Raw genomic sequence first — 13,694 nt, forward strand, 5'->3', positions numbered from 1 at the left:
AGCACAAACTGTCCTCTGTTCCAGACTCTCCTGTCAAGGATGTTTGTATAGTGAACAACCCTCTGGAGTAGAGGGCAAGTTTGCTCACAGCCCAGTATCACAAACATATCAGCTCCTCCCTGACTGAGGACTACACAGCTTGGCTGGCATCCTATTATGAAAGAGGTTTCCTGAGTTAGGGGGCTCCCAAATATGAGCAGAACATCCACCTGGGCCCCTCTGGACCCTTTCTTGGGGCTTGGGGGGAAAGAAGAGCAACACAAACAAGCTCTTGCTACCTGCAGGCTGTGAGTAACAGCCTTTTATCTCTGACCCAAGAATCTCATCTTCCCCCGCCCCCCAGCATGCGAGATCCTAAAGCTGCATCCCCCGCTTTGGAAATGCAGAGTCTTCACCTCTGGACCACCAGGGAAGCCCCATGGAATCTCATGTCTCTTGTTGCATCCAAGACACTGAGGCAGGCTGGGTTGTGAGCTTGCTAGGAGGGCAAAGTCTCGGGCCCGTCGCTGTTCCTTACACCCACTTGTTGGAACATGTCTATCATTGTCTATCCTTTGATTTGCCACCTAAACACTGAATTTACTGGCTTCCATCTTCCTTCCTCCTCTTTGTCAGGGGCAAGCTTTCAGCCACCACGTCTGTGTTGGCATGTGAAGGGTAAGATTTTTAGCTGTCACAGCTGGGGGCTGGGTTACAGAAGGATTTGAGCAAATAAGTATTCACTGAGGGCAATGGGAGCCAGGTTTTTCACAGGATTTACAAGTGCAGGGGATGGCTAAACAAACCCTGTGGTGTTGGATTGGAATTGGAGATATCAGTGTGAAATCATGGCTGTGAATGGATAGACAGATAAATGATAGGTAGACAGACAGACAGACAGAGAGATAGATGTGTGTGTGTGTGTGTGTGTGTGTGTGTGTGTGTGTGTGTTGTAAAGTGTCTGCTTCCCTCCTGAGATACTGCCCTCCCTGGGGGAAGGAATCATTTCCATTTTGTTCATCACTGCACACAGGTACAGGCCCAGCAGGTGGCAAGCACTCAGTGTATAGTTTCGGAATGAGCAGACGGACGGAAGACTTTTAGCAAAATATGAAACCTTACTGAGTCTCAGTGTCTTCATGTGTAAAATGGGTCACTGATTCCTGCTGTGTTTCTGTGTGCAGCACGGCTATTCTACAGGACATGACTCATCTGAGAAAATACAGTCCTGATACTCCTCACCTGCCTGCATTCAGGAGTGGAGAAGAACTTGCTTGTTCATGGTCTCAGACTGGAGGACAGTCTCCTTCAGCATGGACTAGCCAATGAGGAGCTAGGGAGCCTGTGATCCCAGAGGCTCAGGAGGGTGGGACCTCACCTGGGACTTGGGACACACACATATCATAGAAAGACAGTCTTATAGGAAGTTTGGCCACTGCAGGAGGGGTCTGGGCCAGCTGGCCAACCAAGGCAAGCACTCCCGTCTCCCAGGTAGGGTGACTGCCAGGCCAGCCTGTTTGCAGACATTATGTAGTTCACCTCCACAGGGAGAGCTAAGCAGACAGACTCAGGACAGTGTGGACCCAAGGAGTCAGCAGACCCGGGTTCAAATCCTTTCCCTATCATTTATTAGGGGGTCATGACCTGGGCAGAGTGCTTAACCTCAATAGCCCCTAGGCTCCATATCTATACAATAGGGATGATATTACCTAGCACCTCCTATTATTGTTTTGATGATCAAATGAACCAAAGTATGTAAAATGCTTCTGCATGAAAGTTACATCCATAACTATCAACAGTAACTAGGCAGTCACACCCAGAAACAGGGCCCTCTCGGGGATTCCTGTTAGCAGAGTCATGGTCAAAAGTCAGCTCAAACCAAGAAAGACAGAATGAGGACTTCTCTGGTGGAGCAGTGGATAAGAATCTGCTACCAACCTGGGGTACACGGGTTTGATCCCTGGTCTGAGAAAATCCCACATGCTGCAAAGCCACTAAGCCCATGGGTCACAACTACTGAGTCTGTGCTCCAGAGCCTGGGAACTGCAACCACTGAGCCTGTGTGCTGCAGGTACTGACGTTTTGATTTTCTGCATGCTTCCCTTCACTTCCTGAGCTTTTTTTCTTTACTTTATCAAAAAATATTATAAAATAAACGCAAAAGAAGCAATCTCTTTAGCTGCCACTGAAACCCTTACCTCAAATGCCGCACAGGACTTGATTGGGTAGAGGTAAAGGTTGGTGACGACGTGTGACCTGAGGTCCCCATCTGGGACATCAGCAGCTTTCTCTAAAGTGGTCTGCTGGGGTCCGGTGGCCTCCAGCAGGGGCGGACACAGATCCTCTGCGTTGAAAGCGGTGGGCGAGTTGTTCCAAACCCCGGAGTGTGGGGAAGCGTCTTCTTGAGGTGAGGGGCTACCTCTGACCCAGGTGGCAGGCACGGCGTTCTGAGCCTCGCTGTCTCCGGGCGGGGCTCCAGCCTCCCCCGGGGTGGCCAGAGGGAGAGGCTGGCCATGAGACGGGTGCAGTCGGGTTGCTATGATGAACCTGAGGAAGGCCTGGGCATCCTCAAGCGTAGACATGTATCCAAAAGAAATCCTCACACAGCCCGTCGTCTGCCCATCTATGAGGTCCACATCATCTCCGCAGACGTGACCAGCCTAGGAGAAAGAAACAAGTCAGCCAGAGTGGTCCTCACGATGGACCAGAAACCATTCTGTAAAACAACGTTTGTTGATAATAGAAGATAAAATTAATCCAGGAAAACAGAGCTGCAACACTAAGAAGAGCTGCGTGCCTCAGGCATAGTTTCACAAACCCAGGGCTCTGACTCCCCGTCCGGCATCACGTGGCTCACTGTGAGTGGGGATCTATACCAATCCCATGGGGCCATTAAAAAGTTTAAAAGACACAACATTGTAAACCAACTATATTTCAATATAAATAAATAAATAATTTTTTTTAAAGTTTAAAAGCAATTGTTCACGTAAAGCATTTACCAGAGCCATATACACAATGCTGACCCACAGTAGCAGCAAAAGACAGACTGAAGTTTCAAAAGCACAGATAGGTCAGCTTCTTGGTCTACCCAGGGCTGAATGGGGAGGAGAGCTTGCTGGCCATGCCTTTTAGACTCTCTCAGGATCAAAGGGAGGCCTGTATCCTTTGCAGCTGCCTTTTGACAAAAGAGCAAGACAGAGATGCTGCCTCAAGGAATGACTGGCCCAAACCCATAATGAAAGCCAAAGGCAGCACTAAGTGCCTGGCCAGGAGGTGGGGAAAGAAAAGCAAGAAGTCCCCAAGCCTCTCCAAGCCCCACTGCCTGTCATTGATCACTGATCCAGCGGCCTACCACCCCAGAGCTGAACCCAAGTCAGATACCCAAAGAGATGGGTCCACGGCATTCCTCAGGTTCAATAACATACCTGGAATTGCCTTCATCTGTGTTCTAAGACTCCCTCTCTCTTTTTAAGCAGAACACAGCTCATGGCTGGTTGGGATCTAATATATTCATTACTTAGCGGCAGCCAAAAGAAACAATTTATAAACTATTCTGATATAAATAAGGCCTTCTGCCACTCGAACTAGTCTTATGAAATGGTTCAAATTAAAATGTACCTTGAAGTGACAAACCTCAACTCAGGGAAGTGGCAGGAAGGGTGGGGACCTGAGAAACGCAGAATGCCCGCTGGAAAAGTTCCTCTCCTCACTCTGCCAAAGGATGAGCGGCTTCTTAGCTTGCAGATTCCACTCTGGCAGGACTAAACTAGTTAAGGAGCACATTTTCACATTGGCTTGTCCCCTGTTAAAAGTCATCTTCTGAATTTAAAAAAAAAAAGTCCTCTACTGCCTTTAAATTTCTGCCCTCAAACTAAAACACACCCGGCATGCAGGCACTATCTTGAAGCATTTTCTAATTCTGTTGACCCTTTTTTCTTTGCACGTTCACAGGGTGGGCTCAGAGAAATGAACCCGAAGACCAGCCCCAGCTCCAGTCACGGGTCCAGCCTCTGGTGAAGATGAGGCATTAGCGCTGGGTCTTGCTGGCAGTGCTCGGGCCACAGGGTCCAGTACCAACCTGAAGATGCTTCTTCACCATCTCATCGCTTATCCCCAGGTGCCTCTGGCAGGCCCCGGTGTTGCAGAAGCAGCCGGTTCGCACATGGATGTTGTGAAGGCTGGCCATTTTATCCACCTGTGGGTTTAATATGACACAGAACTAGGGTTAGGAGTGTCCGGTTCTACTCTGACTGCCTGGACTGAAGAGTTTCAGGTTCCATATTTGGGTCTCTCTTTCCTAACAGTAAAATGAAAATGTGAGCTCGGAATTTTTCTCTAAAGTGCTATGATCCATCGTGGGTTTTATAAATACATTTTATAAAATATTATTGATAATTAAAGCTTATCCAGTTGGGTAATAGATATATGCCTATGAAAAGTGAAAAATTATTACACCAAATTCCAAGTTGAGAGCTCACATTTAAAATAATCTGATTTCTTAAATGAACTGAAAATGTGTATAGACATTTTTCCAAAGTAGATATACAAATGCCAACAGGTGCATGAACACATGCTCAACATCACTAGTCATTAGCGAAATCTAAGTTAAAACTAAAATAAGATACCACCTCTCAAATATCTAGTATCTAGCAGGTAATGTCACACCTGTTAGAAAGGCTATCATCAGAAAGACAACAAATAACAAGAGTTGGGGAGAACATGGAGAAAAGGGAACCCTGGTTCACTGTTGGTGGGAATGGGCACAGCAACTATGGAAAACTGTACAGGAATCCTTCAGAAAATTTAAAGTAGAACTAATTGCTGTATTTACCTGAAGGAAATGAAATCATTGTCTTGAAAAGAGATCTGTACCCCCATGTTTACTGCCGACATGAGAACAATTTAAGCATCCATCAAAGGATTCATGGATAAAGAAAATGTGATGTGTTTAAACACACAGCGAAATATTGTTCAGCTATAAAAAAAAAAAAAGAAATCCTGCCATCTGTGACAAGGATGGCCCTTGAGGGCATTTTGCTCAGTCATAATGAAATATGTGAAGACGTAAGTCAGACAAAGACAAATACTGTATGATCATACACATGGAACCAAATGAAAATTCGGGGAACAGATCGGTGATTGCCAGGGGCAAGGGAGGGTGGGGTGTGGTGAAGGCGGTCAAAAGATACAAGATAGATATCTATCTTATGTAGAGATAGATAAGTCCTGGGGTTATAACATACAGCATGGTGACTATAGTTAACAATAATGTATTATATACTTGAAAATTGCTAAGAGAGTAAATCTTAAAAGTTGTCGTCACAAGAAAAAAAATTTTTATAACCATATGTGGTGATAGATGTTAACTAAACTTGTAGAAATCATTTCCCAATGTATACATATATAGAATTACTCACTAATTTGTGTTGTACACCTAAAACTAACACAATGTTATACATCAATTTGATCTCACTGGTTAAAAAAAAGAAATTTAAGGAATTAATTTTTGAAAAAAAGACCCCACAGGTTTCAAGTGAGATTCACAAGAATAAAATCTGAGTGTGGCTGGGACATGGGACAGCTCCTCAGTGCCCTTAGGCAAGACAGACCAGGACCATCTGCCCTGATCCCAGAGTGGGCCTTAGCAGAGCTATCACTCACAGGAGCCCTGCCTCGGCTCCCAGCCCAGACTGCAAACATTACGGTGTTGACACCGCATGTTACCGATTTGCTTTTCATAATATCCTAGACTTTGGGTTCCATCACAGAACTGCAATTCAATCCAGAAGTTCCAAGTCTTTTTCTTCTCCACTGGAAGCTGGACAGGTGATTCTTGCTCACAAGGCTCAAAGGTGAGCTGGCACGAGGGATGTTTGTGCCAGGTCCTCTGTTTATGGGTCCAGGATTCCATTCCCCCAAAGGCCTGGGGGCCCAGTGAGGGTCCTTCGCCCTGGTGACTCAGGCTAAACTCAGGGAAGTCCTCTAATTGCACTTGAGGAAACAAACACAACTGCCCAGCTGGGGAAGGCTTGGAGACTTTCCTTCCTGGGAAGAACGTGTCAGACACAGGTCACCACGCACAGGGTCCGCATGCTGCCCTGCTGGGCGGGCACAACAGCGGTGCCTCCCACACGCCTTTGTGAAGACACACTGTCGGCACTTTAGCCATCACCCCTGGACTGTCAGAGTGTGAAGAAGCCATTTCTGCTGATGAAACCCAGGGATTTCCTGCTGTCTGTGGTGAGGCCTGGCGGCCCCACTGGGTCTGGCCAACTCCACCTCCAGGGTCAGGTGACCTCCACTCAAGGGACAGCCCCTAGGAAAGCACCTCCCTCCCCAACCCCAGCTCCCGCCAAGCTGAATTATAAGTCTCCCACACTCACCCCTCTCCCAGATATGCACTATTCCAGCTACCACAGCCACAAAATGAGCCACCCAGACATAGTGGCATAAAACAACAACCACTGTATTGAGCTCATGGCTACAGGGGGTCAGATATTCAGAAAGGGCCCAGAGATGGCTGATCTCATTTGGCAAGACTAGAAGGCTGGGAGTGACATGCCTGGGGGCTGGGAGTGACATGCCTGGGGTTAGAATTCCCTCGAGGTTCATTTTCTCAAAGACGGGTCTGGCCTCGCTAAAACCAGGACAGTCACCAACACGCTTGCTTCCGGCTTCCTCACAGCAGGGCTGCTGAGGGTATGCCTCCTTTCACAGTAAGTTGAGGCTGCAACAGTGAATGCCCCAGGAAGCAATGCTGACGCTGCACGGGCTTTTCTGGCCTAGCCTCCAAAGCCAAGCAGTGTCACCTTTGGAGGCGTGCCGTTGAATATGAGTGAGTCACAGACCCGCCAAGGTTCAAGGGAAAAAGACAAGGGCCCCACTTAGAAGAGCATGTGGGTGGAAGAGGCTGTTTTGGCCACAGTTGCCCTTCATTCTACTTTCTCATCACAACTTCATCTTTTCTCACCCTGAGACCTTTGGAATCCCACAGAGGCTTGGCCAGTGCCCAGCCAGGTGAAGGAACTGGCTGCTGGAACAGGATGAGAGCTATATTCACAGTACAATGGGGCACTTGCTTCATGCCAGCCCGACACTAAGGAGCTATATATTGTATCTCATTCAATCCTCATGACAAACTGTCATCAGGGTACATTCTTATCCCATTTCGCAGAGACTTGGGGAGCTTACATTACCTTACCCAAGCTCAGAGAGCCAGTGCAAGGCAGCCTGACTCTGAACCCACCCACTTAAAAACTGGGTAGACTGACTTCCACCAGAGGGGAAAATGAAATGAGGAGGTGCCTGTGTTTGTTCAGTTGCTCAGTCATGTCTGACTCTCTGCGGCCCTATGAATTGCAGCATGCCAGGCTTCCCTGTCCATTACCAGCTCCCAGAGCTTGCTCAGACTCATGTCCATGAGTCACTGATGCCATCCAATGAGGCATCACTGAAATAAGGAGGCCTGGATATCAAAAACAGGTACCCAAAAGCTTCTCACAGAAGGCTCAATTCCTTCACAAATCCACTGAAAAAGAGACAACCAGACCCAGCCTTGATGCCATGTAATGTTTCCAAAGACCCTCCAAATCTCTGTGGAATTCCCACATGTGACAAAGACCAGGCAAACCCAGGATTCTCCTGAGCTGACACAGCTGGCCATGCCCCAGCCATGACCTCCACTCATGGGATGAGCTTCCTCTATAGACGCACAAGGGAGAAACCCCTGTGTGAGACCTCAGGGAATGAGCGTCCCAGTGAAGTCAGGTAGACACCAAGATGGGCAGCTCCTTCTTCTTGGGGAGATCTTCCTCTTTGCTTCTCTGGGCAAATGGGTGATTCTTTCACCATTCTGCCTGGAACTGATTCCCCACCCCAACCTAAGTACAAAGGCTCCTCTGTGTCCCCTGCCTCTTGTTTGCAGAAAAAACTGAAATCTCCCAGGCCTCCAAGAGTCACAAAAGACCAGGCTCGAGCAGTCAACAAGTAGGACAGTCACAGACTCAGTGTCTGATGAAAGAATTGGAATTAACACTGCTGCTCATAATAATCTATACCTTTGTCGGCATTAGAATAACTGTAGCTTGCTCTGCCCACATAGGTAAGCTGGCAACTAAAATGGTCAGCAAAGAGATGTCCACCCACGTGGACATCTTTCACTCTAACACTGAGACACCCTTCCTCAGTGTGAAACAGTTACAGAAGACAGACTTTCGTCCCTATTCCCATAGATGTGGAATGATCCCTGAGAGTGGGAATTTGTAAGCAGCTCTTTTGCCCCTCTTTGATTTGTTCATCTCTGTTTCCCTCAGACCTTAATTATAAAAATGGGATCACGAGGTAACATTTAACTTAACTCCTGACTTACGCTCTACTGAATGTACACGATGCCTGGCCTAACCACTTGATCTCTTTTCAGGATTAAAAGGAGTAAGAATGAAGAATTACATAGTTAAAGAATGACTGACTCTATACCCCCAGCTCCTCTTGGCAAATCTGCAGGTGGACCAAGCAGGCCAGACAATCTCCAAAAGAAGATCAGGAGACATCAGTGGGTCTACACACTATGAGAAATGCAAAGAACCTGACCTCTTACCTTAATGATTAACTTGTTTTTTTCCCCCATTTTCCTGCTAAAAATTGTCATGACTGAGCAGAATCTTTGGAGTTATTCTCCAGGCATGAGTCCACCATCTCCCTAGATTTCGGCTTTTCTGACTCAATAGCTTTCCTTTCTACTGACACTTGCCCCCGCTTTAAGTGATGAGCAGCCCAACCTGAATTCAGCATTATGCTTGCCACACCACATTTCAGAGTCATCAGCCTGCCCTCCTCCACACCCCTCAAAAACACACTTATTTTAGATTCAAGAAGGAAACTTATTGTACCAATCACCCAGAAAAACGTATTTGAGAAGGCAAACCTTTGGCCCCAGTGTGTTTTACACCACCCCTCAAAAGCATTTAAAATTGCCTGCTTCTGAATGACGCTGGGCTGCTTCTGCTGCTGCGCAAGTGAGGGGGGGGGGGCGGCAATATCTTCACAATAATCTCACCCAAGAGACAACTAATGATTGTAGAGTGTTGGTCCCTGGACATCAGTGAGAACCAACATTTCTTCCAGAAAACAGTTCTTAAGTTTGTCCTCAGAAAGTTTATGGATCTTCCAAAAAAAAGTTTTTTTTTCCTTGAAAAAAGAAAGTTCATGGGAGGCAGGGACAGGATCCCTTGAGAAATGAATTCCATCTGAGAAACTCTGGATTTAACACAGGTGTATGGAAAGAGTGGCTTTCAAGGGATGATAAGCAGCATCTTCCAAACTGATGTGATGATCAAATCGCTCCTCACAGCAGTTCCAGAAACCTGGGCTCTGGCAAGGGCCTTGGGCTCCCCAGGCCCAATCTGTCACAGCCCATCTGGTGACCACCCACTGCCATGTCTGGGTGTTCAGTGTGACTCTAGGTTTTTTAATGTACTGGGCAGTGACCAGCTTATTCAGTATCACAGGGATCCAAGCAGTTCCCAACCTGAAAACCACTACCTGCAGTGTTTTCTTGAGAAAATGCATACAAAGGGTATATCTGCAGAAACTATTTTATAACCAGCCTACCAAACACTTTGAACTTAGTATAATGAACTACAGCAGAAATAAGGGCTTTTGTGCTACTAAGGACATCATTTCTACTTGTCATAAAAAAAAGAGTGATGAGTTCCAAGCAACATGCAAACAAACAGAGGTAAGAGGCCCAGGATTTTGAGTGCCACTGCGACACGGTCTGATGTAATGGTGGGGCTACCAAGCTGCTGGTATGCAAAATGACCTCAGACAGGCTGCTCTGCCTACACTATATTAGGGTGTCTTCCCTTGCTGGCAAGGTGTCAGCTGTCCCCTGCCACTGCCATCAGAAACTTGGTCTCTCCCCATTTGAAACTGACCACCTGTGGCTGAATAAAGTAGGCCGAAGAACTAAATAGCCCATGCTTGTTAGAACTGCATGTCAATGGGAGTGCAGAGCTTCTAAGGAGGGACCAGTGGCCTCTCCAACAGGACACAGGATTCCTCATGACTATTGCAAAGGGCCCAGAGGCCTTGTCCTCAAATTTCAGGGCTACAGAATTCCAGACAAGAGTGATGCTGATATGAACAGGTTAGCAGGATGAAAAGAAAAACCCACCTGGGAGTAACCAACGATGTTCCCGTGGTCATCGAGCACATTGAAGCTGATGACGGGACCCTGCACCTCCGGGCTGCTGAACTCAGAGTCACTGTAAATCTGCACGACAGGGGCTCCGTTGGGGTACCGCAGGGAAGACAAGGCAGCGTAGGTGTACTGAGCCAGGGTAAACGTGTGCTGCCGGATGCTCTCCATCCCACCTCAGAGCAACGAACAGGGGTGAAAGGGAAGCATGAATGTGATGGAAAAGTCAGTCTCCATTTTAAGAAAACGAGATCATTATAACTGGCAAACTTGGATCTCGTATTAATGATGTTACACACAGTAAGTCCTCTACATACAAATGAGTTCCATTCCGGGAGTGCGTCTGTAAGTCCAATTTGTTCATACGTCCAACAAAGGCAGCCTACCATCGGCTATATAGTACTGTACCTGCACAGGTTTTTAATACTTTTCACACAAGTAATACGTGAAAAACAGACTCAAAAAGAAAACAGTTTTAATCTTACAGAACAGCACCTTGAAAAGGACAGTAGCGCCAGCTCCATCACTGCTGCCTTTACGTCTGTTTCTAGACATCCTGGTCTTGAAATAAAGACACTGTACCATCACACTCTATACCGTATTATACAGTACAGTACACAAAAGTACCATCACACTCTATACCGTATTATACAGTACAGTACACAAAAGTACAGCCACCTGGAGAGGATGCACGCACATGAAAACATACGCCAGACACGTGAACAAACTTAGGTGACTAGACACGAGAACGCATGTTCGAATCTTTGAAAGTTCGCAGTTTGAAGGCTCACATGTAGGGAACTTACTCTACTTGTAATCAGAGTATGGTACTGCCCACACAGTAAATGTTTAGGTCATCGGTACTGAATGACAGTTTACCACTACTGCTTCTGTGGAATTTTCCCATAGGAACTGCTATCATCTTCCTTTTCAAAATAAAAAAAACAAATGTTACTTAAGCATTCAGCTAATTGAGACCCTTTTGTAACAGACTGCAAAAATGTATAATTTTGTCTTCAAACATACTTCTGTCTTGCTGTTTTTTTGTAAGTGTTTAAATCATACAAATTGTGAGTGTTTAATACTATACAAAGCAGCTAAGAATACTTGTTTTACCATGGGTGAACTCTGAAAACATTATGCTAAATAAAATAAGCCAGACACAAAAGGACAAATATTGTATTATCTCTTTTATGTATGGTGCCTAAAACAGGCAAATTCATAGAAATAGAAAGAATAGACATACTATGGGTTGGAGAGGGGAAACTGGGGAGATACTGTTTTTTAAGTTTGGAATGATTAAAAAGTCCCGGACATGGATAGTGGTAATGACTGCTCTATAATGTGAATACACTTAATGTATACTGAACTGTATACACTTTAAAATGGCTAAGTACCATTTGTATTACATAGATTTCGCCACAATTTTTTCTAAAAAGGAGCAATTAACTAAGGAAAAATCAGGGTCTGCCTTATTGTGGAGTTGACACTGTCAACCTGCTTTCAGAGGTACCCCAGCCCTGTCAGACTCTGTCACTTGTGGTTCAGACACCTTGTTAGCATCTTTCCTTGAAAAAGTGCCTGTTTCTCAATGTCTGTTTTCACGGTCTCTGCTTTGTCTGGGTGATGCCCACTCACCAGCCTGCATTACTGTCAGGACGACCCTTCCACAAGTCCTGTATGTTTGCAGTGCTGGGATTAGGCTGAGGACCTAAGGGTTACATTATTTTGACGAGAGAGAGACAGAGAGAGAAAGGGCTGCCTAACTACCATGCCAAGTCCCTTGTGGTGTGCCAAGTTCACCACAACTCCATCCTCATCTGGACAGGACAAGCAGTGCTGCCCCGTCCTGGAAGCTCAGCCTCTGAAAGGAGCGACAGGGGCATAGCAGGAGGGTAGAGGCCCGGCTCACCAGACAGAGCTGCTTCCAGCCTGTACCCCGTGTCAACCCCACCAGATTGGATGTGCACCCATCTGTGTGTCAGACTACAGGGAATGCCCCCACCTGCTCACGCACCCCAAGCTCTTGTCAGGAAAGAAAGCACGTGTCATTGCAAAGGCCAGCAGCAGAGACCACATCTGGGGACTCGGGTAAGGCATTAGGATTGCGTGGGTTTAAACCCTAGCCCTCCCAGGTTCCCTGGCCCTGGGGAAGGCATCTAATCTCTCTGAGTATAAGATCCTTTGTGGGCAAAGTGGGCTCATCACAAACCTCCCCTGTGGGAAGACCCAGCGAACTGAGCTTTATAAGTTCTCAGGATCTGTAAGCAGGGACCAAGGATGGCTCCTCTGCTTCTATGAGGTTACTAATCTCAGGATTTGGAAAGTCTCTACTCTTAAAACATTCTTTTAACCAACCAAAAAAAAAAAAAAAGAGAGAGAGAGAGAGAGAGAGAGAGAAAGGCCCAGTCTCTCACTCCTGCTGCACAATCATTTCTGGAAGTTGTTCAGAATCAGCTCCACCTGCATCAGTGCAGAGCTGCCAGGTGCTCATCTCTCACACAGACTCTCTCCTTATCCGGATCCCATCCATGCCAGGGCTCCCTTCAAGGACATGGGCAACAGGAGCAAACACCACATGCATAGAGATGTCCATTGAGGGGACTTCTCTGTGGTCCAGTGGCTAAGACTTCACACTCCCAGTGCAGGGGGCCCGGGTTCGATCCCTGGTCTGGGAACTAGATCCTGTGTGCTGCAACTAAGCGTTAACATGCCAGAACTAAAGATCCCACGTGCCACAACCAAGATCTGGTAGGACCAAAAAGGATAAAAAAGATGTCCACTGACCTGTGAGGCGCTCTAGGGCATCAAATCCATGTTTTAGTGCTATCACGTCAAGGAAGGAGATGGTGCCATCTTCAAACCTGCAACAGTGGGGAGAGGGACAAGGTCAAGCTGTGACCAAAGCCTCCATGTGCATTTCATGTATGTGACACCAGGGCTTTGTGCCTCGGGTCTATGGAGACTTTGCCTCTGCAGCCTTATACGCAGTCTCCTTTCCCACCTCGAGACAGATGGCTGTCACACCAAGACACGCAGGCTACCTCTGGCCTTGACCTGTTCTGCAGCTTATGTCTGGCAGTGATGATGAGGGGCCCTGAAAGATAGTCAGGACCTCGGAAGACTTCAGACTTGACAAAACCTCAAGTGCTGTGGCTCCTACAAAGCTGCCCTTGACCCCGAGACAGCACCCCTTGACAGGGCGTTGATTCAGTAAGATCCATTGTGTAGCCACAAGGTTCCTAAGAAGAGTCTATCATTCCAAAGTCTACAGGACTACAGTTATTAGAAGGCTCTCAATAAACTTCCTGTTACCAAGCTGTTCACTATATTTACATTTTTCAATGGTTCGTTTAGACAAAATAATCCTCATCAAATCTTTATTGTCCACGGACCGCATGCCAGGCACTGTTCTGGTTGCTAAGGATACAGCGGTGAACATGACAAGTAGGATTCCTGCCTTCACTGGGCTTCCATCCCTCTAAGGGCACTGAAATAAGAAACGACAAACAGCAAA

At 46.7% G+C, this 13,694-nt stretch overlaps 1 protein-coding gene across 2 annotated transcripts in view; it reads right to left on the reverse strand.

The window, feature by feature from the left end:
- MOCOS (molybdenum cofactor sulfurase) overlaps positions 1-13,694 on the reverse strand; it is a 68,396-nt gene that overhangs the window by 29,681 nt on the left and 25,021 nt on the right. For both annotated transcript variants that reach the window (XM_027960806.2, XM_027960805.2), the window contains exons 5-8: positions 12,965-13,041; positions 10,154-10,353; positions 4,058-4,174; positions 2,178-2,639 (exon numbers count right to left, since the gene is read on the reverse strand). In XM_027960806.2, coding sequence (XP_027816607.2) covers positions 2,178-2,639; positions 4,058-4,174; positions 10,154-10,353; positions 12,965-13,041 — 856 coding nt within the window. The remainder of the gene's footprint in view (positions 1-2,177; positions 2,640-4,057; positions 4,175-10,153; positions 10,354-12,964; positions 13,042-13,694) is intronic.

The sequence above is a fragment of the Ovis aries genome, chromosome 23 (assembly GCF_016772045.2).
Source record: "Ovis aries strain OAR_USU_Benz2616 breed Rambouillet chromosome 23, ARS-UI_Ramb_v3.0, whole genome shotgun sequence".
Lineage (NCBI taxonomy): Eukaryota > Metazoa > Chordata > Mammalia > Artiodactyla > Bovidae > Ovis > Ovis aries.